The sequence below is a fragment of the Arvicanthis niloticus genome, chromosome 3 (genome assembly GCF_011762505.2).
Source record: "Arvicanthis niloticus isolate mArvNil1 chromosome 3, mArvNil1.pat.X, whole genome shotgun sequence".
NCBI lineage: Eukaryota > Metazoa > Chordata > Mammalia > Rodentia > Muridae > Arvicanthis > Arvicanthis niloticus.
In genome coordinates, this window is record NC_047660.1 from 56,385,548 (window position 1) to 56,413,330 (window position 27,783).

The following is a 27,783-nucleotide window of genomic DNA, read 5'->3' on the forward strand; positions in this document are numbered from 1 at the left end:
CTGTTTTTAGAGCACAAGTGTCTGTGGGTAACTGAAATTGCAGAAACACGTGCAGACAAGGGACTGTTGGCCCCACAAGTCACTACACACTGCACTGCCATGCGCATTTGTGAGACACTGGCCTTAAGGGATGATAACACTCCTAAAGATGCCCAGATTTTTCTCAAAAGGATGCTAAATAACTCTTATCTTCAAAGGCCCAATTTCTCCCTTTTACTTGAAAAAGAAATACCCTGTCCTATGGTAAGTACATTCGTCTCCCTTGAAGCTTCTAAAGGCTCAAGAGAGTCCACCTGGGGATCTCCTGTTACCAAGGACACAAATTCTGTCCCTGTGGTTTTCTGTGAAAACACGCCACTGTGAGCTCCATCATACGACACAGTACCAAGCAAAGCCACCTGAAGAATACTAACAAAACAGAAGAAAATAGTGACATTTTCATGAAGCTGTTCATTTAACTTGCAAACTATGAGTTCCTACAGAACAGTGAAGGCACCAAGGCAAAAGTCTGTGAGATTTCCAAATGTATATAAAAAAGATGCTTTAAGCTCCCCCAAACTGTCAGGAGCACATTCATGTGCCCCCTTTTCCATTCTTGTTGCCCCTCCCTTCTCCCTTCTTTTTCTCCCTTCCTTCCTCCCTTTCAGCTTTGCATGTGTTAAGTGGGCTAACCCCAATCTTACTTAGGCTTTCTCTTGACTGCTTAACACAGGTGGGAGGATTCCAAGAAGTGGAGTGTGGGTGTACATCTCTAGGCATAAGCTAACCACATCAACCCAGAACCCGCTCACATTCACACTGATGGCAAAGTGCTCTGTTTTCATGTGCTGTGGGATGAACTCAGAGGCTTTCCCTCCTTTATCCACTGTTGGGAGCTGACTTTTAGCAGAAAGCAGCTATCAGCTTTGCAGCCATCTCAAGCCATATACCCTGATAGAGACTTGTTTTTCAACAGCCTACAACAGCTGAAGCATACTCTGATATCCCACATATTTTGTTTTGCTGTTTACTGCCCCCAGCTGCAAGGCACACATGCTTGGGCCTGCAAGGCGCACGGTGCACGTGCTATCCACGTGCTATCCACGCCATACATGCCTGTAAGGCGCACATGGTATCCAAGCCTGCAAGGCACACGGTGCACATGCTATCCATGCTATACACGCCTGTAAGGCTTAGGTCATATCCACACCTGCAAGGCACATGGTATTCACGCGCCTACAAGGCACGTGGCAAAAGCCTATAAATACCCCAGATTTCCCTACAAGAGGAGACAATAGAGAGAATATGGGAGACAATAAGAGAGACAATAAAGGAGAGAGAGACACACACAAGAAACAAGACTTGAGACATGACCACACACCCTGTCTTGTCTCTATTCTTCGAGTCACTTGCCCCACACTCTCTCTCACTAGATCCGGACCCGCGGAACAGAGCAGGCCGTTACAGTTTGGCGCTCGGGCATTACAGTTTGGTGCCCAAAGTGAGGCTCCAGTAAGCATTACAATCCACCTCACATGTGGCACAGCACCACAGTGGTCCAAGGAACTCTGCTTCTACATAAACTGGAAGCAAACACTGTCTATTTTTCACATCCTGGGAAGGAGACAGACTCCCAATCTGAGAACGTGACTCTCAAGGCCATGAACAGACTACCCTTATTCTTCAACTGCCTATTATTAGATAAAATATGTAAGTCCTCCAGGCTTTCCTGTCTCCATCTGAGACATGTGAGAAACACAACCTACATGTCAGGGTTAATGTGAAGAAGAGATGCAACAGAGTGGCAGTGCTTAGTGTCTTACAAGGGTATAATTGATAAAATTTTAGTTCCTATTCGTTTATTTCCTTAACCCATGTCAAGTAATAAAAGTAAAGGTAGTAAGACAGGGCCTGGGAATGGCTCTGTCAGTGAAGTGCTTGGTGTGCAAGCATGATACCAATGCCCACAAAAGGGGGTGGGGAGTCAGGTGTTATGGCACACACCTATAATCTCAGCACTGGAGAGACAGAAGCAAGAGGATCCCTGGTGCTTGCTAGCCTGTCAGTCTAGCCTAATTGATGAGCTCCAGGTTCAGTGAGAGACCCTGTCTCAACGTAAGGTGGAGAGTGATTGAGGAAGACAAGCAACCTTAACCTCTTATCCCCATACACAGGTGTATACATGCGCAGGTACACACATGTACACACACACACAAGTAGGAAAATCATGACCCAAAGAAGGCCATATATGATAAATTATACTTATTTTTACACAGTAATAACAATAACATAGATTAAGTCTTTCTCTAGTCTTAGCCAAAGTTCCTCTAACACAGATATATGATTAACTTTCAGAGGTTTGTTTTGTTTTGTTTTGTTTTGTTAAGATAGATCATATAGAGCGCAGGCTGGTCTCTAATTCACTGTGTAGTCAAGGGCTATGATAACAAGTGCATAACAACACATCTGGCTCCAAAGAAACATTGCATATTGTTTTGAGAACTTGGTTGGGGGCCATAAGGAGATGGCCTAAGGGGTAAAGGCACTTGCTGCCAAGCCTGATAACATGAGTTTTATCTCCAGGACCCAATATAGTGGAACATACATTCCCATAGGATAAATATATAAATAAATGTAATTTTTAAAACATGTACTTTTAAAAACAGGATTTGTTCAAAACTCTTTAAAGACACAAATTCATCTTGACAAAATATTAATAAAGATGTTGACTTTGTAACAATTTGGTGAAGAAAATATAATTTTACAAAGATAAACATTTCTCATCTCTATGACTATCCTATAACTACTACTGAGTAAGATTGGTAAAAATTCTTTGAACAGAAACTATTTCTATATTGACATCTCTCCCCATCAATTTTTAAAAGCTATCAATTTGACTACACTTGAAATTAACTAAAATCCAAGTGGGCACCTATTAGAGATTTTTCTTGATTGAATCATTTGAAGTAGGAAGATCCACCCTAAATTTGGATCTTTTGAGGTGGGAAGATCCACCTTAATTCTGGTGGCAAACCAAAGAACATGGACTAGTGGTGAGCTGAGACCCCCAAAAGACCATAAAAAAAAACACAGATATTTACATTATGGTTCATAATAGTAGCAAAATTACAGTTATGAAGTAGCAACAAAAATAATTTTATGGTTAGGGGGGTCACCACAACATGAGGAACTGTGTAAAAAGATCACAGCTTTAGGAAGGTTAAGAACCACTGATGTGGAAGAAGAAAGTGCTTGCTTTTGGCCTGCTTGCCCCTGCTCTTGCTAGCAAGTTCATTCCCTCACTGCCATTAGAGCCTGCTTCTTCTGGATTCCAGCATATACTGAAGACAGCCTCATGGACTGGATTCTTGGACCTTTCATTGGGTGGGAGCCATTATTGAAACAACTGGACCATAACTTACAAGCCACTCTAATAAATACACACAGACAGACAGACAGACAGACAGACAGACACACACACACACACACACACACACAATCAGTTCTGTTCTAGAGAATCCTGACTACTACAGGAAGCATCTACCCAAACACCTTTAGGGTTAGTTGTCCTTCCCACATTCCCTCCTTTATCCTTCCCTCTCTTTCTCTTCCCCACTTAGTCCTCCTATTCTACTCTCCCCTTTATCTTTATATAATACTACATTTTATTTCCCTTTCCTTAGAAGATCTCCAGACCCCCTCTGGTCCTTTACAAGGTACATAACCTCTGTGGTTAGTTGAACTGAAACACATTTAAGCTTAAAAGCTAACGTCCAGTATCTATATGCATATACATACATGAGCAGCAGCGTAGTAGGGAGACTTCTGATGCTGACAAGCATCGAGGTGGCAGAGGAGTAGGAGGTGATGGACTGGGATTATGTATGGTATGGAGAACTGATCAGAGCTGTGTTTTTAAGTAGCTAAAGGTAGAAAGGCAAGTATTTGGGCGCACAACTAATAGATTATAGAAGACAAGCAAGAAGGTAATCAAGTACAAAAAAAAAATGTTTGGAGAGAAGTCAACCACAGAGGAGAAAGGATTAGTGAGCACTGTACGAGCCTTGGACTGAGGACAAATGGTCAGCCTATGGAAGAAGATTCCCTCTCCTGACACGAATACTTTACACCACATTTAAAGGGGTATATTACTCAAGATTTTCTAGAGAAAATGAACTGACAGAGTGAATACATAGAAATATATAGAGGGTAGGTGGCACGACGCTCCACTCCCTAGCTGAAGACCGACTGACATTCGATGGCTGCTTGGAAAGGGAAGCTTAATGGTGTGACAACCTGGTGTCTTGACCACATTCCAGGGCAGGCCCCAAGCCCACACAAACTAGACTTGATTGTTGGGGCAGAAGTATGTGTGTGTGAAACTGGATGGATGGGGGATGTGGGGGAGGATCTGGGACCAGTTGAGGGTTGGAGGATGAATAAGATCAAAACACATTGTATGATACTGTCAAAGAATAAAAACATTTTTTAAAAAAAGACCGGTAAAGGTCTTAATACTCAATTCTTTGACAGGATTGACAGATTAAAAAAAAATTTTTTTAATGAAACAAAAATTAAGTTGGCAACAACACAGCAAACCTATTAAACACTATAGGTAATGAATTATAGTTACTGGGGTCTAGAAACAATCTGCATGAAATAACATAGGAAATAAATATAAAATATAACATCTCAACAACATCTTAAAGGATGATTAGAGCTTTGTGGCCCAAGATGGTGAAAGGGGTCCTTAGATATTTGAAAAGAGTGAAAGGGCAGATGAAAGCAGTCCTCACTCCCTGCAGCCTCCTGCACTTGCTACTTTACTACAAGGAATAGGATGCTGTCCTCTCCTCCCTCCCACAACCAAGTGATGGCTCTCTGTCTTTCCCTTCTGCTTCAGAGCTGCCCCAACCCCTCCTGTTGGTCAAGTCTCTCAAGCACCCCCACTTCTCCTGGTGCTTGTCTCCCGTCTACTCTTGGTCCAGTGGTCAAAGGGTATTTGTTCTTCATCTCTGACCCAGTGTGCAGTGATACTGAGATTGGTTCAGTAAAATATGGATTTACTTTCTGGCTTTTTCCTTCCGTGTTTTAGAATTTAATCACTATTTCTTCTTTAAAATGCACTATGATATAAAAGAAACAGAGGACTCATAGTCTCAGAAACAGGATTTCTTGTGTCTAAGAGAATGAACTATTGAAATGACAAGATTCTTATTATTTTTTTTAAGCAAGGAATCTATTATAGTGATGAGAAGCTAGAACCTTAAACAGGCTGGTCTCTCAATGTCTCTTTCCTTCCTGTATGACAATTTTATAAGGCTTCAGATGTGAATCAGGAGGTCGAGCAGTTAACTACCTCCATGAGACAAAGGAGGCACTTACAAGGAAGTTCTTGGACAAGCCAGCACCCTCAGTCCTTTAAAGCAGTGGTTCTCAGCCTTCCTAATGCTGCAACCCTTTAATACAGTTCCTCATGGTGTGGTGATTGGTACCCAGCCACAAAACTATTTTCACTGCTTCTTTATAAATATAATTTTGCTACAGCTATGAATTATCATGTAAACATACGTGGTTTCTGATGGTCTCAGGCACCCCTATGAAATGGTCATCCAACCCCTACAGGGATTGAGACCCACAGGCTGAGAACCACTGCTTTAGAGACAGGTAGTTTGGCATCTTGACCTGTAGTAAATAACCAGAGAAGCACAAAAGCTCCTGTCCCTGATACCTGTTCATTCTGTTTACTAAGAGGACTAATGAGTCAGTGGTTTCCCCACCTCCATAAAATAAATAGCTGCAACTATCTATAACTTGCCTCTAAAGTCAAATGTGTCCACGTCAACTAACGGTCTATATCAATTTCAAAGTGCAAAGAATCACTCATAAGTAACTGAGATCCAAGACTTTCCAGGGGCAGTAAACGTCCCATACGAAATCCTATGACCCAGTGGGCAACACATGTGTCTCAGCCCATCTTTTCTTTTCCTGTGCAATGAGCCCTTCCACGTCACTCAGCAGTCCAATTGTTTCTTTTCTCTTTTAAAAATAACTGACATTGGAGAGATGGCTCAACACTCAACAGTACTTGATGTGCCAGTTGATAGCCCAGGATCAGTTCCCAGCATGTACATGGCAGTTCACAACCTCCTATAAGGAATCTGATGCTCTCTCTCTGGCATCTGCAGGCATCAGGCACACATATGATGCACATAATATACATTTAAGCAAAGCACTCATACATGTAAGATAAAAATAACATATTTTAAAATTAGTAATAAATTATTCTATACATATTCCTCCTTTAAAATATGGCTCTCCTGAAAGTGAACAAGAATCAGTATATACTCTCTGCTTTTCCAAGCAGCAATGTACAGAACTACCAAATAAAATCTGAAAATCCTATCAAGTATTAGAAGCATTAGAAGTCCCATAAATATTGTTGACAAGCTTATTTATGTTTACAAATATTATTAATATTTCCTTTTATTCAAACACATTTCTAACATTCCTAAGGGCTGAGGTAAGACTACAGGCAGAGGCTTATATTCTATTATGTATAAATTTTAAGTTAAGCTATTAAATAAAATATGGTCTTATATTCTGCTATTGACAAATTCACTTTCAACTACCTGGAAGGACAAGTTCTTCGATTCTCTGATGTTTCACGTGGTGGCATAAAGAGTTCTCTTCTATCCCCGGCTCTGTCAACATCCCTGCTCACCTTCCTCTCCATCTCTTCTATGTTCTCCTCTCCTTCCTCCTCATCCCTTCTCTAGCATGGTACCCATGGTGGGCTTGATCACAGCATCTTCCAGGCCTTGCTTGGAGCTCTGCCCCCTTTCCAGTATCTGCAGTTACAAGGCTCACAGCCTTTCAGTTCACAAGTGCCAGAACAGAGTTTCTCTTGCTCAGGACTAAAGGCAACACTAGATATTTGGTTTTGTTGTTTTTGCTTTTTGCTTTTCATGATATGGTTTCTCTATGTAGCCCTGGCTGTTGTATAATATGCTCTGTAGACCAGGCTGGTCTCAAACTCAGAGGTCTGCCTGCCTCTGCCTTTCAAGTTCTGAAATTAAATGTGTGGGCCAACACTGCCAACTAGGATAATTTTACTGAATGGAGAAACTGCCAGATCACACTTGTTAACAGTCAATAGTCTAGTAAAAAGTCAGTAAGTAAGAAGACAGATAAAGCCTAAATTTCTAACCCCTAACCACTTCAGTTCTCTCAAGACCTACAATCAATGGATGTAATATTTATCTGGATCTAGATCTAAAATCTTGATCTGTACTTTCTCATTCAAGTTTACAGCATTCTATTCACGTTAGAAAGTTCAGATGACAAGAGCGAGCTGAGAGAACACAGAGTATCCAAACACAAGATCCGATACACAGATGGAAGAGGAAGCATTTCCCTTATGTGTCTGTTGCTAACACTCAGATGACACATCTGATCTAAGTTCAATATCACAGTACAGCAAGTTTGGAATATCAGCTCCTTCTCACTAATGCAAATGCACACAGCGGCAGTGTCTGCCTGCTAACATCCATAGCTAGCAACTACTACTAACATCCATAACTAGCAACCACTAAAGTGGCAGGGCACACTGAGCCACAGCACATAAGTAAAGACAGCTCCCTGCACAGAACTCTCCCTCGACATAAGTTCCTGTGCTCTATGCAGTCTTTACTTAGCCAGAAAATGACTGTTACTTGAGAAACTATTAGACAACTTGTTATCACAGTACATAACACTAGGAAGGCAAGTATTTCAACTGGAAATCTTACTTATTTGTACTTACTGAGATTGTACCATTGTCTAGACCTATGGACAGTCTTCTTGTTTCCGGGTTAAAAGACATGCATGAACATGGAGCTGAAAGAAATGAACATGTTGGTGAAATTAACAAACAATGATTCTCATTGATTCAGGAGTGTCTAATGAGTTAAGTGTGTGGCTGAATTCACCCCACTGTCTCCTCAAGCAGTTCATTTAAACTATACTCGCCTACAAAGTAAAAAGAACAGTTTTACAACCAAGCCCCTAGTTTTTAAGTTACCCTTTCAATGAATATACAAGTAAGACATTCTCAAATGTGGCAAGAAGAAAGGCTACTGTCTTGGCTTGTGCTGGCAATTCAGGATGTAAATTTGCTTGTGTACAAGACTGACTCTCCTTTGATCACTACTCTCTTGATCCCACTCGAACCACAATTTAAATGGGAGCAGGCACTGCTTTCTGAATTAGAGAGAAATTAGATTTTACTCTCTGATGCCTGCATTCAATTACACCCACCAGTGCAGAAAAGCATATTGGTTCTGAACTTATATGGGGCAATTGAGCTAGCAGGGGGCTTTTACTCTGAGTGTTTATCAGGTATACTGGAGGTTCCTAATTGAAAATAACTGTAGCATCATTTTCTTTGTGTGAAGCTAAAAGAAATCTAAGTTTAAATCCAAATAAAGCATACAGGTCTGTGGTGGAAGAATACAGTGGTTTTATTTGTAAGTGAAGCTGTGGGTTTAATTAACAAAGCTGCCCCTCACTGAAGTAGGGAGAAGCCTTTATTCAGCATTACTAATTCAGACAGAGCCATACACACGCCAAGAACAACATGTGAGGGTGTGGACAGAGCTAAATGTGAGCCTAGGAAGCTACCAGAAGCCAGAGAATAGCAAGCCCAGACTCCCTCACAGCCTTCAGATGAGCTAAAGGTCTGCAGAAGCCTTGAGGTCTCAGCCTGCAGAACTGTGAGGTAATAAAGACAGTCCAGATGTTGAATCGACTCACCTTGCAGGACTTTGTTATGGTGGCCCCAGATAATTAACATGGGAGTTATTTCACTATGTGGCAGTCGTAAGAATAAAACACATTCTTTTAAAGTCTCACTCTCTGCACACTGTTCACTTGTGGGTCTCTGAATTAACTGCCATCTACTGCAACAAGAAGCTTCTCAGGTGGAGGTTGAGAGGTGCACTCATCTATGGCTACAACAATGTATCATTACTGCTGTGTTCCTTTAGCACAATGATGATACCACACTTTTCCCACACCCTTATAAAAAAACAAAACTGACAGATTCATCATTTTATTTCATCTTATGAGAGAGAGAGAGAGAGAGAGAGAGAGAGAGTGAGTTAGAGTTACATGAGTCTGCTGGTGGATGTGCTCCTGAATACACATCCAGAGGCCACCCAGAATGTCCAATTAAAATGTCCAACTGTCATCCTCTACTACGCTCTGCATTATTTCCTTGACAAAGGTCTCTCATTAAACTGGAAGTCTGCAGTTGAACAGCCATTTTGACAGTTTCTTTACTGCACCGCGCCATACAGAGAGGAAAGAGAGTGCACACAGCTCTAACAACATGTCAAACTACCTTACAGGATGAAAGTAAGAAACAAATAACGATCAGCGGGAGTGACTGCACCTGGACGAGGACTGCTTGGATATGTGCACATCCACGGCCCTCTCGCAAACTATTCAAATACACCCACCAGTGCAGAAAAGCTATTAAACTATTTCTATTAAACTCTGAGCTTACTTCAGGACCCTAAAGATGGAGTCCTGGGCTTTGCTGGATCTCTCTGTCCCCCATTTCTCAATGTGACCACATACATCTTTTTTTTTTCTTCCCACTTGTGACATTTTTAATTGGCTTGTTGAGGAAAGATGGCCAGGCATGACTTGGCGTAGGTGGTAACATCCAAGTTAACTCCTAGAATTCAGGCTGGGGAACAATCAAATAACTCTCTCCTCTGTAGCTGTTTACAGAGAGACAGAGGGAATCTTAAGTCTATATTCACCTGCTGATCGTTTGTGTTAATAAGCCTCTTCTCCTCTGAAAAGACATATCAATAAATTTTCTACCCTTCTTTTGCTAAACTTCGTGGACCTACTTTCACGCAGGTGTGTCACAGGGGTTTATGAGCATTGTTCTCGGATGTTTTCCTGTTGTTTTCATGTTATTTGTATCAGAGAGATTTAACAAACTATGGCCACTTCACTTCCCATTTTCGACAATTCAAGTTTGTTGTGCACTTAAATTATTATTAGGCTTTGGCATGTCCAAGTTGAGTGCATATACACATTCAGGTTTAAATATGATCATATAGTAAGGCCTGATAAATACATATTACTTTATAAATGTGGTTACCCTAAACATCTTAAAAACCTATTACATCATACCTTTGGGTATACATGTTTTTAAAATCTTAAGGACTGGAGAGATGGCTCAGTGCTTAAAACACTGACCGTTCTTCCAGAAGTCCTGAGTTCAATTCCCAGCAACCACATGGTGATTCATAACCATCTATAATGAGATGTGATGCCTTCTTCTGGCATGCAGGCAGAACATTGTATATATACATAATAAATAAATCTTAAAAAAAAACTTAATATACTAGTTGTTTACATAAAACATTATTTATAAGATTTCATTAAGCTATAAAATTGAATATTATATACACAAATTATAATAAGGATATCCTTCCAAAACAGATTCTAAAATTGTTCTTATATAAAATTTTATCTTGTTATATAGTGGGTAACAAAATTCAAATGATTTGTTCAAAATATTCTTACTATATAAAAAATGTTTAATGTAAGGTTTTTCTCATGTTTTTCACTCCATGGTTTCCCAATCCCTAGGTTCTTCCAGGTCCTCCCCACTTTATCTATAAACACTAAAGTTCAAAATTAGAGCCCTTTTCAAAGGACAAAAAAACCCACATGATATTATCAACTAAAAGAAAAAAACATCACCTCAAAGATTCTTTTCTGATTTAAAGCTCACGACAGCATCCAGGAACTTCTAGCTCACGCCTGGGAGGTGGGGACTTTCTCACATCATCTGAGAGCACACTCCTGTGGACCTGGAAAATTCTGAATGTGCTCATCTTCAATGACACTGACAATGGAGCACCTTGAGAAGCTAAACACTCATCTGTTCATGTTTCTTAAAAATTTTGTGATTAGATTTTTAAAATCATGATATCTAGCATACTAGTATACTTCAAATGATAAAATAATACTAGTATTGGTTTTAATGAAGTTCCAAATGAAGATGGTATGTACTTTCACTTCATTGTGCCTTTGTGATATGCCTATTTGCTTATAATAAGACCCACATTATTCAAAACTAGTGTTTGCAAGAGTCATCTTTCGTTGTCTATACACACACACACACACACACACACACACATTCTTATTACTCAGTGTACTTTGGCTAAAGCAAAACAAAAGTTTCTAATTTAAACTTTAATTCCCTTTATCTAACTAGGAATAAGCAAAGATTTGGGCTGACTCTCCTTAAGTAAATTATAAAGGACATGTATCTCTAGTAACCACACCACCCATGACAACTTATACCTTAAGTACAAGGTTTCTTCACCTAATTGGTATCTGAAATGTCCCATAGCATAATCAGCTAGTATTAAAAAATTAAGCAACATTTGTCTTTTTATAAATCTAAAAATGGGGGAAGCAATATTATAGTGACCCCTTATCTTGGGCTAGTTATAGCCCTTGGAAGAGCTTTTCCTTGCCCGAATCTGTGTCAGAACTAATATCCCATGGCTAAGAGATTAAAAATCTTGTGGACCACCAGCTCCCTTCAACCCATGAGCTAAGAATGTCATCAGATAGTGCACTGGGCCTACAGAAAAGCTTCCCATCTCACTGGTCCTGCATCTCTGATGTACCCACCAACCTATTTCAGACTTGGCTTGATTTGTGACTTTGTTCTATAAAATGATAAAACTTCATGAAACTGCTCCCACAAGAGAAGACAAAATTGGGATAACCTTAGTCTATGCTTCTGGGGCCATGGTCACTCAAATTGACCACAGTAAACTGTCTCTTATTCCCTTAAAAAAAATAGCTAGAGAATTTCACATTGCTATGTATGTAAGTATAAGCTGAGGGCACAGTGAGTGAAGGCATTTACGAAGAGGGGTTACAAGTGTACAACTCAGAACTCAGGAGAAGGCTCGTGTCACCCAACACAATCAACCACTTTCTCAAGTAGGCCTTGATTAGATCTGGGAAACAGGCAGTTCAAAATCAGGATTTCTGTAAGCATTCAGGTTCCTACACTTTGTCAGCTGAGCAGAGGGTGACAAAGTGGCTGTACCTGTGTAAAATCTGAGTGCAGCGCTCTAACACAAACTCAATAGCCAGGGCAAGCACTGGACAGATGGCAAAACAAGTTATTTCGGTGGCTTGTGTGATAGGCCTGTCTTGTATTTGTTGGGGGTTTTTTTTTTTGGGGGGGGGGGTGGGTGGGAGGGGGTGGCGGGCTTCTGTTTTGTCCTGAGGATAAATCCATAAATAACCAGAGGTAACTTAAATCCCTTGCCCACTGTTGGGAGCCGACTTTAGCAGAAAGTGGCTAGATCAACTTTGCAGCCATCTGGAACCATATACCCTGATGAAAGACTTGGTTGTCAAAAGCCTATAACAGCTGAAGCACACTCTGATAAATATATTGTTTATCCCACATAGCTTGTTTTGCTGTTTAGTGACCTCAGCTGTATGGTGCACGTGGTAAAATGTTTTCACCTGTGTTCTCCTGCTTGTGTATATAAATACCTCAGAATTCCCTTCAATAAGAGAGACATGAGAAAATAGAAGAGAGACTTGAGAAAATAGAAGAGACTGAATCACACCCTGTCTTGTCTCCATTCTTCTCGTCTCTTGCCCCAAGAGCCCCATTCTCTCTCTTGACCAGAGCACTTAGCCCCAAAAGTGTTGAGGCAAAGTGTTGAGGCAGAATGTGGGCCTCAACAGCCCACATGGCCCCCAGACCTCCAACTGCCCTGCAGGAGGCCTTCACCCTCCTGACCTCTAGTCACTGTATTTCTGGAAGTCAAGGTAGTTTACCTGCACCCTATTCCCAAAGGAGAAGTTGGCACTGAGGGCCAACTGTGAACCCAATCCTCTCGTCTCTACCACCTGCCACCGTGGCTGACACATCAGATTCCTCCCTGCCTGTCTTTTGTCCTAAGCCCATGAGTGAAAAGCTAATTGGTGGAGTACATCTAAAATATCTCAACCATGGATGCCCGGAACTTTCATGTGCTATTTTTCTGTAGTATAATGGGAATGTGGTGGTTGAAACAGTACTCCCAGTAGAAGCCTAGAACACATGTATGGCTGCAATGAAATCTCAATCTTGGGCCCTGGGGAAAGTCCCTCTACAAGTAACAAATGTGAGTAGAAGGGTCCCAGCTAAGCAGGCTATAAGCTGATACTACCACAGCAATTAGCATCAATAACATGGAGACACAAGGGGAACAGATAAAGAATATTTGTTCTGATTTCTCTTTAGCCCAAGTATGTATATAATATACATACATATTTATGTATGTATATATGTATTGTCTTCAAAACAAGGCAGCAATCACCCTAAATTCTCTACAGAGGCTCTAGGGGTATAGTTCAGTAGGCAGGCACATGGCCCTGGATCCGATTCCCAGCAGACATGAAACCATTCTGTTGAAACAGTTTAAGTAAACTTGCTTCTGGGAACACCAGTGACCAGGCCCTTACACACTATTTCTCCTGCTATAATCCTCAATAAGTTGGGGAAGTGCTTATCTAGGATGCCTTCACACAATGTGAGGATCATGAGTGTAGAAACTAACTGCCTATTTTACCCCCACATCCTCTGGACACTGCATGTAGCCAGAAGAAACGTTAACATCTGTTGGACAAAGTGTCCAAAGAAACTAAAGAAAAGAGGATAAACAATTCTTTTCTATTCTCCATAACTACATGGCCTCCTTCCTATCAGACCATGTTCATCGAAACATGACAGTAACACAATAGGCCATGAGTCAGTCCTTCTATTTAAAGGTCACAGAGGTCCAGAAGAGGGTGACAGGTTGGAAGGGAAATATTCTTCCAGCCCCAAGGCTGGCTACATGCAGCTACAGCTAGGGAAACCTAAAATCATGTGGGTGCACCCAGTAGGCCAGGAGCAGAGCCCTGCCAGGGTTCTGACTGGTTAAGGAGGATGAGGAAGGAAGCCTCCCAGCATCATCACATGGGCTTCCTTTCTCCTTGGGAGCCAGAGGGTCCTCTGCCTGGCTCCTCCTTCCTTTTCTGCCTTCATCTCCTACTGTATTGGCATACACAAGTGCCTAGATGCTCTTGGGTTTAATGCTGCCAGTTCTAGGTTCCTGTCAGGACCAAGACCGCAACTTCTTAGTGAAAGTGCCAAATTCCTGGGAAAGCTGGATTGACATGGGTGGAGGTTGAGGGGGAACAACCTTATTTACACGAGGCTGGACCGATCTCTTGGCTTGCTTCCTTCAGATGACTGGACAGCTTAGAAAAGGGAATGGGAACACCAACACAGACAGTGCCTGGAATTTATAATGATGCATCTGCTGTTCTTTGTTCTCCTGTGTGTCACTTCTCTAGGTCACTCAGCACTTCACACACTGCCTCGCTGGTCACTCAGCACCGAGCTCAGGCCTCACCTTGACTCTTCTCACTCAGAGCCTCCTGCCCTGTTCCCTGTTTTAAGCTTCAACTTCTTATTAAGGATACAGAATATCTAGTCTCTTGCCAAACACAACAATGACTATATTGTAACTATTCTAGAGGACCAAGACAAGAAGCAGCCTTCTGCTTTTGGAATACTACTTCTCATATAAACACAGGACACTGCAGCACTCAGTTTGTAGCCATTCACTTGACTCTCTTTCCTTTCCACTTATTGTGTAACAAACGACACATAACCATTAACTAGGGACAGCACTGAGTAATCTCATTTATTTATTTTTTTTAAAAAACTCAAGATGAAAGCATGTAATGGCATAGGTTTCATTATGACAATAAAAGCTAATTACTGACAACTGTGAAAGTTATATACATGCCTTCCCCGCTTTTATTTTACCTGTATGCCATACTGAAAGCACCTAAGAAAATCACATTTCAGAAATTGCCTTGCCCTATGAATCTTCTTCATTTGCACATCCCTGGCACTTATATCAGTGGCCTACGTACAGTAGACATATCATAAATATTTGACTAACATAATAGCTTATATTTACATATTTTAAAATCAAAACTGTATTTGCATGAGACTTCACTGGGTTTATTTAAACATGTACACATTGCTCAACAACATGTTACAAGACCATATTCTAACTTTAATGCATACTGAAATCATCTAGAGATTTTACAAAACAAAGATTCTGATCCAGTTGCTTTGTGCAGAAGCCAATAGTGCAATTCCAATTACTGTTCAGGGGGTGCTGAAAACCGTCTGAGGATAAAAGTAGATCTGTCCTAATTCCCTTTAGAAGACTATACAAATACCTAAACAGTCTCATTCCTCACAGCCAATGTGCCACTATTACAGAAACAGAGCTGATGTTCTTAGGGAGATCATATCTATTGTTAGACTCTGTCATGGTTTGTGTATGCTCGGCCCAGGGAGTGGCACTATTAGAAGGTGTGGCCCTGTTGGAGTAGATGTAGCCTTGTGGGTTGTAGGTATGTCACTGTGGGTGGCTTAAGACCCTACCCTAGCTGTCTGGAAGCCAGTATTCTGCTAGCAGCCTTCAGATGAAGATGCAGAACTCCACCATGCCTGCCTGGAAGCTGCCATGTTCCTACCTTGATGATAATGGACTGAACCTCTGAACCTGTAAGCCAGCCCCAATTAAATGTTGTCCTTATAAGAGTTGCCTTGGTCATGGTGTCTGTTCACAGCAGTAAAACCCTAACTAAGACAGACGGCACCATTACACAGGTGTTTTATTCAGTAACTATAACATATTGCCCAGGTGTCTGTCTCTGTTGTTTGCTCTGTACAACACTAGGAGCTACAAATCCCTGTTCAGTTACAGCCTCTCCTTGCCTCTCCTTGGCAGCTATGTGTCAAGTTTGTTGAAGAGGTAAAACCAGTGCAAACACTGATTGTTTTACTTAAAGTTGGAGGAGGAAAAAAAAAAATCAGATTTTTTCCTTTTTCCCCATGCTCTCAAATATCATCCCTGCCATAGCTTAACAGTCTGTATAGGACTGTATAGTCTGTATAGGAACCCCAGTGGCCACACTAGGTTGGGACTCAGGGAGGCAGCCTTTACTACCCTTCCCATCCTCCATTCTGACCTCTCCACACTGGCTCTTAGTCCTGCTGCAGCCAACCCACAGAAGCCCCTATCTATGTCCAGCTCACCTCCATCACCCAGAGACTCTGCCTCTTGATTCAGACCCAAACACCCACCCAACAAACAAGACACCAGATATATCTATACCAAGAATATCATAACTTCAAACACTGTAACTCCAGTGCCTAGATCTTAGCACAGAAACATACATGAAAAGCCTAGACAACACACTTCTTCCAGAAGGCAGCAACCATACTGGAACAGGCCCTGAGAAAAGCAATTTAGCTGAAGCACAAGATAAGGACTTCAAAGTATCAATTATGAATGTGTTCAACAACCTTGAAGAGGATACAAATAATGCCTTAATGAAGATCATAAAAACACAAACAGTTGAAAAACATAATGAAAATGGTTCAAGACATGAAGGTAGAATTTAACAAGGGAATAGAATCATTAAGGAAACCCAAACTGAAAATGAAAAATGTAGGAAGTGAAACAAAAAATTCAGAAGTAAATCTCAAGAGATTACAAAACACAGAAAACACAACTTGGCATGCTAAAGACAACATAAAAAAATGTTAAATAAATATATATTTGTATACACATACACAAACACACATACAGAAAATCAAGAAAAGAAGAAAACCAAGTCAAAATCACAGAAAATGGTTTGCTTTGTTTAGTTTTTTTTTTTTTTTTTTAATCACAGCCTTAAAGCTAGCATCCACACATATATAAGTGAATACATACCATGTATGTTTTTCTAGGTCTGGGTTAAATCACTCAGGATGATTTTTTTTCTAGCTCCACCCATTTACCTACAAATTTCATGTCTTTTTAAAAAATAATAATAATAATTGAATACCACTACATTGTGTAAATATATCACATTTTCTTTTTCTTCTTTTTAGATTTACAAGACAGAGTTTCTCTGTGTAACCGTGGCTGTCCTGAAACTTGCTCTGTAGATCAGGCTAGCCTCAAACTCAGAGAGATCCACCTACTTTGGCCTTCCAAGTACAAGGATTAAAGACATGCTCCACCACAGCCTAGCTAGTACCCACAGTTTCTTTATCCATTCTTCAGTTGAGGGGCAGTCTCAATTTTCTAGGTTGTTTTCAATTTCTGGCTATTATGTATAGAACAGGAGTGAGAATGGTTGAGCAAGTGTCCCCGTGGTAGAATAAAGTATCTTCTGGGTGTATGCCCAATAGTGGTGGAACTGGATCTTAAGGTAGATTGATACTGATCTTCCTGAAGAACTGTCACAATGATTGCCACAGTGGCTGCACAAATCTGCATTCCCACCAGCAATGGAGGAGTGTTCCCCTTAGTCTACATCCTTGCCACCATGAGCTGTCACTTGTTTTATTGATCCTAGCTATTCTGACAAGTATAAAATGAAATCTTAAAGTCATTTTGTTTTGCATTTCCCTGATGGCTAAGGATGTTGAACATTTCTTCAAGTGGTTTTAGCCATTTGAATTTCCTCTATTGAGAAAATTCAAATGGCTAAAAACTGTTTAGATTTGTGCCCAATTTTTAATTGGGTTATTTGCTTTCTTGATATGTACGTTTTTTAAATTCTTTATAAATTCTGAATAATTTGTCTCTATCAGATGTGTAGTTGGTGAAAATCTTTTTTATTCTCTAGGCTGCCATTTGTCTGATTGATGGTGTCCTTTGCAGTACAGAAGTTTCTCAGTTTCATGAGGAACCATTTATTAATTGTTGATCTTGGTACGTGTGCTAACGGTGTTCTGTTCAGAAAGTCTTTTCCTGTGCTAATGAGTTAAAGGCTATTCCCCGCTTTCTCATCTATCAGGTTCAGTGCGCCTGGTTTTATGATGAGGCCTTAGATCCATTTGAAGTTGAGTTTCCTGCAGGGTGGTACGTATGGATCTATTTGTATTCTTTTACATGTAGCCATCTAGTTTGACCAGCACCATTGTCCAAAGATGCTATTATTTTTCTCATGTGTATTTCTGGCTTCTTTATTAAAACAAAAACAAACAAAGAAAATGAAAAAACAGGCACCCACAGCTGTGTAAATTTATATCTGAGTCTTCAATTCAATTCCATTAATCAATATGTTTTTGTACCAATACCATGCTGTGTGCTTCTATGTGAATATTAGCTGTTAAGTCAATGAAAATCAGGTTATAATCCATAGGACCAGGGATGACAGGTACAGAGTAAGGAACTACAGGGTACAGAGAGATCTTATTAGGAAAGGGAGATAGAATAAATAGTTATGGGGGAGGAAGGACTGGAACCAGAGAATCAAGTTGGAAGGAAGAGGGAAAGGGTAATGAGGGAGGGAATACAGCAAGAACCAGATAAAATTAAGGACCATCTGAGGGGTACTATGAAAAGCTTATACCGTAGATACGTCCTAAAATATATACAAATACGAAGGCAATCTAAATGAAATCGCCAAGTAATGGGAGAGACAGTCCCAACTGGCCATTTTTTGTCATTAAAAGAAGCTTCCAGTACAAAGATTGAGTTACACCTAATTGAGTTATTGGCCAAAGGGGTTCCAAAGAAAAATCTCCAAACATCCCAGGCTATCGCCAAGATAAACAAGTTACTCTCCATAAACTGACAGCAAGACCCCATGGCTAAAGACAATACTTACAGAGCTCACTGAACATGGAGAAGCCAAGCTGGTGCCTACTCAGAGTCTTCACTCCTATGTTTTAGTATATTTGGTTCAGGAACATATTCAGCATGCTAGCCAAAGAGAAACTTATGACACCAAGCTCATCACCCACATCTAACAATGGTGTCCTGCTTGCAAGATATGCTAGGGCAACGGTGGCACAAAGCTTATGGGAACCAACTAGTATGGGACTGGACTTTAGGGCCCACTCCATCAGATGAAACCCACACCCAACACTGTTTGGATGACGAAGAATCAGAGACTAGATAGTCCAGGAACTTAGGGTAAAACTAAATACTACTGGTCTTTAAAAAAAAAAAAAAATAGTGATAAAATGACCCCTAATGGTCCTGTGTTATACTCATAGATCAGTACCTCACTCAGCATCATCAGAAAAGCTTCTTCCTGCAGCAGATGGGAACATATATAGAGACCAACAGCTAGACACTGTGCAGAGAGTGAGAGACCTCTGGAGCCTCTCAGCCTACTGGGATGTCTCCATCAGATCCCTCTCCTCAAGGCTTGGGGACCTCTGATGAAGAGGAGGCAGCAAAAATCTAAGAGCCAGAGGGGATCAAAAAAACAAAACCAAAAAACCCAAGACCTTCTAAATCAACATGCTCAAAGTTCTTATGAACTCAAAGAAACTAAAGCAGCATGCACAGGGCCTGTTCCAGTCTGCACCAGGTCCTATATATTATGGTCCCCAGTTTAGTGTTTTTATGGAATTTCTGAGTGTGCAAAAGAATGGGTCTCTGATTCTTGAGCTTTTTTGGGCTCTTTTCCTTCTGTGTGTCTTGTCCAACTCTGGTGTGTTAGTTCTTGTTTTATCTTATTCTTATGGATATTATATATTATATTTTACTCTGCGGCAGGCCCATGTCCAGCAGCAGTGGGCTAACACAACGAACTCCACGACTTTGGTCTTATTTTATGTATGTGTATTGGGGAAGCTTTCGGTTTTGTTTTGGCATTTTGAGTCTTATTGGGTTTTGCTTGTTTATTTTGATTTTCATTGGAGGGGGTTATTATATTGTTTCTTGAATCAGAGAAAACTTAGAATTGGATGGGTAAGGGGATCTAAGATGAGTTATGGGAAACACATTCAAAATATATTGTATGAAAAAAATTGTATAAAACATAAATCATTTACTCAGGAACATGCAAATCAGTACAGTCCTCTTTTGCCAGAGGCATAAACATAATCACCTAGAGCTCAGTTTGGTTTGGCATAGTGCCAAGTATTTCTGAAGCTGGGGTGAGACACACACTACAGAAAGCCAAAGGGTGTGTGAGTCCTAACAAACCATGGAGATTTTTCTACAGTGTCTAATCTTACTTAAGATTTAAGCATGATCATGCAGACCTTTAATCCCACTAACACACACACACACACACACACACACACACACACACATACTGGGAGTGGGGAATAAGAAATAGGGGAGGCAGAAGCAGATGTAGCTCTGTGAGTTCAAGACCAATCCAGTTTACATAGCAAGTTCCAGACCAAGGCTATATAGTGAGACCCTATTGGAAAGAAAAAAGAAAGAAAGAAAGAAAGAAAGAAAGAAAGAAAGAGAGAGGGAGGGAAAGAGAGAGAGAGAGAGAGAGAGAGAGAGAAAGGAAGGAAGAAAGAAAGGAAGAAAGAAAGAAAGAAGAGGGAAGAAGGAGGGAGGGGAGAGGGAGGGAAGGAGGGAGGGAGAAAAAAAGATGTTTACTATAATAAATTCAATTATTTTACAGAAAAATATAGAAGAAATTTTATTAGTTTTAAAGAATAAAATCTCTAGACTATAAGTAATTTCCTAACTTAACAAGCCAGTTCCTCACATGTAGAGGAACTTGTACTAACAAAGGAAACTGAAAAATCCTTTCCCCTTTTCTCCTCCCCTCCCACCCTCCTCTCTCCTGTCCTCTCCTCTCCTTTCTCTTTCAGCTCTACGATCTCCTAGAGTGGAAAACTGGCTGTTGCCCTGGATTTGAGTCCACCATTGCCCTGATGGCTTACGTCGATGACATCAAGGCTGGTACAACTATTGTACCAATCTGTACAAGGATGTATTCCTCCGGTAAGATGCTGGCAAAAAGGAATTCACTTCTAATTAGAATGTCTCAAGCCTCAGCAAATCCTTGAAAACTCAATGCTCAAAGCTTGATGTCCTGAATTTTTTTAAAGAAGGATTAAAAATAATACAAGGACAAATTTACTTCAAAAATGTAACCACCCAACAGAACTTTTAATTGTCTAAGGACACAGACTTCAGAATAGCTAAAGCAAAGTGAGAAACAAGACAGGACTGCTGTAACCAGAGAGCCTATGGGTCCCTTCTCCATTCCTCTTATTAGAACCTACCAACAGACAATTTCCAAACAATTTCCTCACTTTCCATAGTGAGAGCCTTAGAAAACTAGAAAGTGATTTAATATGATACTTTCCAGTTTAATAAGATTCCCAACCTTTAGTCTTAGTTACTCAAGAAGAAAATACAGAAAAAGTAAATAGTGGAGGAAGGGTCACTGGGGTAAAGATCTGGGTTCGGAAACCAAGATACTTACAAGGCATCGCATGGTAAATGCTTGGCCAGTACTGTCCACTGTCCCTCTTTAACCAAACACGAACTGTCCTGCAACAGAAGAAAAGGTTATACATGAAATCTCAGTACTGGGATCATGCAAAGATAGTGATACTCAGAAAACAAATCTTTTAACACTGTATATATCTCTGTTAAATCTGTACATATATATACAGTGTTAAATCTTTTAACACTGTATATATATGTACATATGGATACATATATGGATATACATATATATAGGTAAAACACACACACACAAAACATAGGAAAACACTTCATCGTGGATGCTATAGTATGTCACAGTGTATCCCACAGTATCTTCTCTGTCCACACATCTTCACTTGCAAATGTTCATTACAACGAGTTATTTGGCTTGAGGTCTCCTGCTCCTGGGATATGACCAATAATAGGACTCTTCTCAGCCACCCCATTGCTGTCCGGTGCCATGGAGACTCTGCAGTCTTGGATCAGCAGGACCACTCCACCCCCAACACATCTCAACCACTCGAAGATGATGATAGATTTGGGGGTAGCCAACTCAGAGCCCCAGATCTGGGCTTGGGTGGTAGAAGAACTAGTCAGCATACTGTCCTACCTATACAAACTACTAGGGCATGTTCTCCAACATTGTTCCAGCCAGGGTACCCATACCCAAGGGTGCCATCAGGAGGGCGCAGGGTCATCGCTCCTGCTCTCATGCCCTCGGGCTGGTTTACCAGTAGCCATGCCTCCAGAGCCAGCTCGACTGTGTTGCCCAGTCAAGGCACAGGACCTACTTACTCTGCCAAGTGCTGCAGCTGGGGGAGGGCTGGGCCAGCTCCCCACCCTACCTTATAACCCCAGGGTCACTTCTCTGGACTATTATTGATGACATGGGAAAGTGGGAGAGGGCCTCACCCCGGCATCCTGGCCACCTCACAGCAAACAAGTGGCAGGGTCAGTTCTCCTGTGTTCTTGCCCTTGGGGTGAGGGGGAGGGGATTCTCCTGTGCCCCTCCACCAGGGCCAGCTCTACCCTACTGCCCAGGCAAGATGCTGGACCCATTACAGCTGGCGAGGGACAGGACCAGCTTACCCACTCTCAGTTCAACCACTCTCCTGACTGGCACAGGTGATGAGGGGTAAGGAGGGGAGGGCGTCACCTCCACCCCCACACCATCTTATGACAGACAAGCAGTGAGGCCAGCTCTATCTTCCTCTTGCCCTAAGGGCTGGCTCACCTGTGTCCTCTGCACTAGGGCCAGTCCTACTGTGCTGCCCAGGTGAGGAGCAGGGCCCTCTCTCCCAAGTGCTGCAGCCCATGAGGGGAAGAGTCAGCACACTTTTTATATTTAACAATCAATAGAGGAGTGATATCCTAGAATGTTGGGGTAAACACTCTGAAATCAGTCCCTATACCACCACATCAACGAATGAGTTGATAAGAACTGTTAAAAATCAGTTTCAGAATCTGAGGTCTCCTCAATGTTTGCAGTACCTGGAAAAGTGTTGAAGTAGAAAACAGGGGCCTGGGGGTACTTCACTGAATTCCAGTATTTGGTAACCTCCAACATCCAGGCTCCAGCCTGCCAGGTAGCCCTGGCAAATGGTTTGTTTTCTAAAGCAGCCTGCTGGAGCTAGGGTGGAAACATGTCCTCTACAATTTGAAGGCCTGTTCTGATTTACCTGATTTTTTAGTGAGTGACCAGAACAGAGGCTGTTCATTAGCTCAACCCTTTTTTTAGGAATGAAGGGCTTCCCAAGCAGATTCTTTCAAAACAACAACAAAAACAAAAAATGACTGGCATAGAAACATTCCTTTTCCTTATTGGACCCAGATTGTTGGCTGACCTCAGCGGCAGTAGAAAAGAGCTTTTAGTGATTAGGCACAGGAAATACAGTCCTCATAAGAACCACAAATAAGTAAGACAGTTATTATATTCCAGAGAATCTGACTTCCAGAATTACTGTATTCTTATCTGTTCTCAACAGTAAACTGTAAAGTACACATAAAACAGAAAGTATGGATCATCTTGGGGGCCTAGAACAAAACTGACAGAAATTACCCAGGCAGAGGTATAAGTACTGGTCTTATTGAAGACTGTCTAAAATATGCTTTAAAAAAAAAAAGGAATAGTCCTTCTAATGGAAATTCTATAAGGAAAGTGGGTTGAAATAGTGCAGAACACAGTAATTGAAACAAAACTACTAGAGAAACAAAAGCAACTAGAGAGGTGCCAGGAGGTCTGAGCAGACAACAGAAAAAGCCTGAAGCTAGGACACTGAATCCAAAGGAGAAGCAGAAACTAAAAAGAACTAGCAAAAGCAAAACAAACAACAAAAGGCAGCCTCAGAGACCTGACCAGTATTGTTTAAGTTAGCAGCTTACAAATGTGGGAGACCTACAGGAGAAGAAAGGTACAGAACCGTTATTTCAGAAAAAATAGACAAAAAATTCACAATATTTGGTGAAAGATAAACACATCTAAGGAAGACAGACTGCACCAGACTTGACAAACAGAATCAAGCCATCAAATGCCAAAGAGAAAACTCTTGAAGGCATGAAGAGGAAAACAAGTCTACAATAGGGTACCAACAGCCAACTTCTCATAGAAGCAGGGGGCACAAAGAAGGGAGGTGCTAAGTGAAACAACTATCAACCGAGAACTACCTTGATGACCTTCCCTTCAAAAATGAAGGAAGGTCAAGTGGGGACCACCAGATCAGTCCATCTCCGAACCCTAACTAGGCTCTTATTTGCAATAGACAGTGACTAACACAGAGACCCAAAGCTGGCCAAAGAACACAGACTGTAGAATGCTCAGCCCTAACAGGCACTTAGACATTTCATACACACAAACACCCCAAAGCTCAGGGATCATTACAGAAAGGGGGGCAGAAAGAGTGTAGATTCTGAAATGGTGGGTGATTACAGAAAAACATCTTCTGGACCCAGCAGAACAGCCACACTATTAACTCATGGCCATTGTGACGCATGTACAAAACCTGGGCCAGACCAGGCCAGACCAAATCCCAGCGTGGGAGGGAAGTTGGCCGCACAACTGCACTCCACTCGGAGCAGTAAAGCAAACAACAGTCATAGGTATGGGAAAGGAAGAGAGTTTTCTAAAAGAGCACATCTGATAAGCTGACCACGCTCCAGTGGAAGACCACTTACGCAAGAAGATTTGGATGGCTCGAACTGGTGTTAAAGGGGTTTTGTTTGTTTTATTTAAAAGGTGTGGGAGTCACCAAGTTCAGTGGGTAAACAAAGTGGAGTGATCTGGAAAGAGGTAGGGGAAAGAGCCGAATATTGTACAAAACCCAAAACTCTCAAAGAATTAATAAACCTGTATTTTCCAAACCTCTCCCATAGATGAAGGAAAAATTAAGACAAGCGCAAGCTAATAAAATGCTTCCCTGTATAACTTTCAATTACAGATAGACCACTAGACAGAGGATCAATGAAGAAGCTATAGGCCTGAGTTACACAATCATTCAGTGAGATCTACAGGCACATCAGACCTCAAAGGCAGGACACACATCTGACGTGCACAATACACAGCCATTGTCTAGCCACCACAGAATAACGCTAAAATCACGCTAAAATCAGCAACAGAAGGAACAGTGGAAAAAAAGACACGATGAGCTGGGGGAAATTGTTAGGGAAACCAGAAAACGCTGTAAGGTAAGCAGAAATGAAAGCAAACATAGTAAAACCTAGGAGGTGAAGTCAAAGTTTAGATGAAAAATTATGGAATTCAATGTCTAGGTTAGACACACAAGTAAATAACCTAATGATTTATGTACGGCACCAGAAAAGAGCAAAGTAAACCTAACACTCATAGAAAGACAAAATATGGATCAGAAAAAAATAAAAACAAAAGAACAAAAACCCACCAAACACTAGTAATAAAGATGAGTGAAACCAAGTCAATTTTAATAAAGGTGAAGAAAAGTAGTAAAATTTTAAACAAAAAAAAATTCATTAGGCTAAAAAAAAAAAACCTGAAAGGCAACTGAATTAAATTGGAAATGAAAAGTGGGGTTACTACAGTAATGGTAAATATTCTAAGATACTTTTATATGCTTGCAAATGAGATAATCTCTGATATACCAGCTACAGGGAAGACTGCAGAAGACATGGAATCATTGCCCAGCGGAGAGAGAAGCTACAACAAAAACCTCCAAGTAAAGAAAAGCACAGGACCAAAGTGGTTTCACTAACGAGGTCAACCAAATAGCTGAGAAAAAAACTTGACAAGGATTCTACTCAAATTTCCAGAAAGAGGAGAGAACACCTGAACACACACTCTAGTGGCTGGTTTTATGTTACCAAAGCCAGGCACATATATCATCTAAAAAATCTCAAGTTCATATTTATTATGAATACAGATGCCAAGTTTCTCAACAAAACACTGGCAATCGAACTCAACAGCACCACCAAAGGACTCTGTCATGACCACATGGGACTGACTGTTACAGTGAAAATCAACACATACTGGAGTTTATCAGTAAAATAAAGAAAAGCATCTACAATCATCAAACTCGGCTGTTCTCAGCCTTCCTAACAGTGCGACCATGTAACTAACATACAGTTCCACATGTTGCAGTGACCCCTAACCATCGAATTATTTTCACTGCTACTTATAATTGTAATTTTGCTACTGTTATGGATCTGAATCATTCACAATCATGGTGAATCTTCCTCTGTTAAATTTCCTTTTAAATGTCCGTACAGACTCACAGGTTGAGAACCCATGATCTAACTAGAATGCATTTGACAAAATTCAGGTTTTCATGACCAAGACTAACTACCAGTAAAAGGGGTCTTCCTTAACCTAATACAGGGCGTCCATTAGTTACTTCTACTGTCTCTACAACCACCTACTTAAGGAAGCAACTGGATGATGCCTTTATTTCAGCTTACAGTTTGAGGACACAGTGTACCATAGCAAGGTGATGACTGGTCACATGAGTGCATAGGACAGAAGCAGAGTGACAAATGCTAGTGATCAGCTGGCTTTCTATTCCTGTCCCTTCACTCCAACCCAGAACCTCATGGGGGATACAGTTATTCACATACAGATGAGTCTTCCTCTCATAAATTACCTCTTTGTAAATGCCCGCACAGACATGCTCAGATACGTCTCCCAGGTGATTCCAAAGCCAGGTAAGCTGACAATAAAGATGAACCAAACACGGTATTCATGAAAAATTTACACTAACAGCATACTCACTGGTAAGGAATGGAAGCTCCCCCCCCCACCCAACCCTTTGAACCACTGCCAGCACAACTTGGATAGTTAGTCAAATAACTAAAAGGTGTGATGATTAATCTTAATTGTCAAGTTGATTGGCACCCCTGCATGGGCTCAGCCCCTACACTGAATAAAAAGGAGAAAACAAGCGGAGCACCACATTCACCTTTGTCTGCTAGCTGCAGACTCGTGCCCCTGCCTCTGTGTCTTCACACCTTGAGAGACTGTATCACAGCCAACTGTAAGCCAACAAGGAAAGTAACAAGTAAAGGCATCTACATTGAAAAAGGAGTACTCTATCTATGCCTGTTCCTACACACACACACACACACACACACACACACACACACACACACACACACACCACTTCCCTGTGCATGCCTGTGCAGTCAACTAAAGCTAAAAGTTAACATAAGCAAGGTTGCAAGGTTCAAGATCAGAAATTTGCTCATTTCTAAAAACATAAACATTTCTAAAGGAAAGTCTGATCCCCAACAGCTTAACATTCCATCCTCAGAAAAGCCTTCAAATAGTCTTCTCTTCACTAAATAGTGCCTTCTTTAGACTACCTTGTATTGGTTTTAGGGGTGGGGGCGGGGGGAGGTGCATCCTAGAGATAAGAAGTACAATTTGGATGAGTAGAAATTTTCTGAGCACAAATTCCATTGTAAAAGGGATTTAATTTTTCTGGAAATCATATTTTTAAAAACAACACAAAAAGTTTTTAACAGTAGTGCAAACCTTTTTCCTTAAAAAATTTCAGACTATCAGCTATGGCCTATATCAGACTATTAGCTATGGCTAAGATCTCTGTACTTGCATGGGCAATATGTAAAGCCCAGGGCTGTTGCCCAGCACCAAGATATGAAAGGGCAGGGAAGAGAAGAAAAGGAAAAAGGAGAGGGAGGGCCAGCTGTTGTCACTGATGTCTTTAATCTCAACACTAAGAAGCAGAAACAGAGGGATCTCTGTTGAGTTTTCTGTAAGCTTGATCTATACAGGTAAGTGGTTTTGTTTTTTGTTTTGATCAAACAAACAAACAAATCCCAAAGGCCCTATCTTTATTTTTTTTTTTTTTTTAAACAGGGATACCTGCATAGGGCTCAGGTTCAATTCCCAGCATCCACATGATGGCTCACAATCATTTGTAACTCTGTTCCAGACACACTGGCACCCTCTTCTGGCAGCTAC

The 27,783-nt window shown here is 41.0% G+C and overlaps 1 protein-coding gene across 3 annotated transcripts in view; it reads right to left on the minus strand.

The window, feature by feature from the left end:
• Positions 1-27,783, minus strand: part of Wdfy2 (WD repeat and FYVE domain containing 2) — a 138,086-nt gene that overhangs the window by 61,392 nt on the left and 48,911 nt on the right. For all 3 annotated transcript variants that reach the window (XM_034498059.2, XM_076930872.1, XM_076930873.1), the window contains exons 2-3: positions 21,334-21,401; positions 7,784-7,857 (exon numbers count right to left, since the gene is read on the minus strand). In XM_034498059.2, the coding sequence (XP_034353950.1) occupies positions 7,784-7,857; positions 21,334-21,401 (142 nt within the window). The remainder of the gene's footprint in view (positions 1-7,783; positions 7,858-21,333; positions 21,402-27,783) is intronic.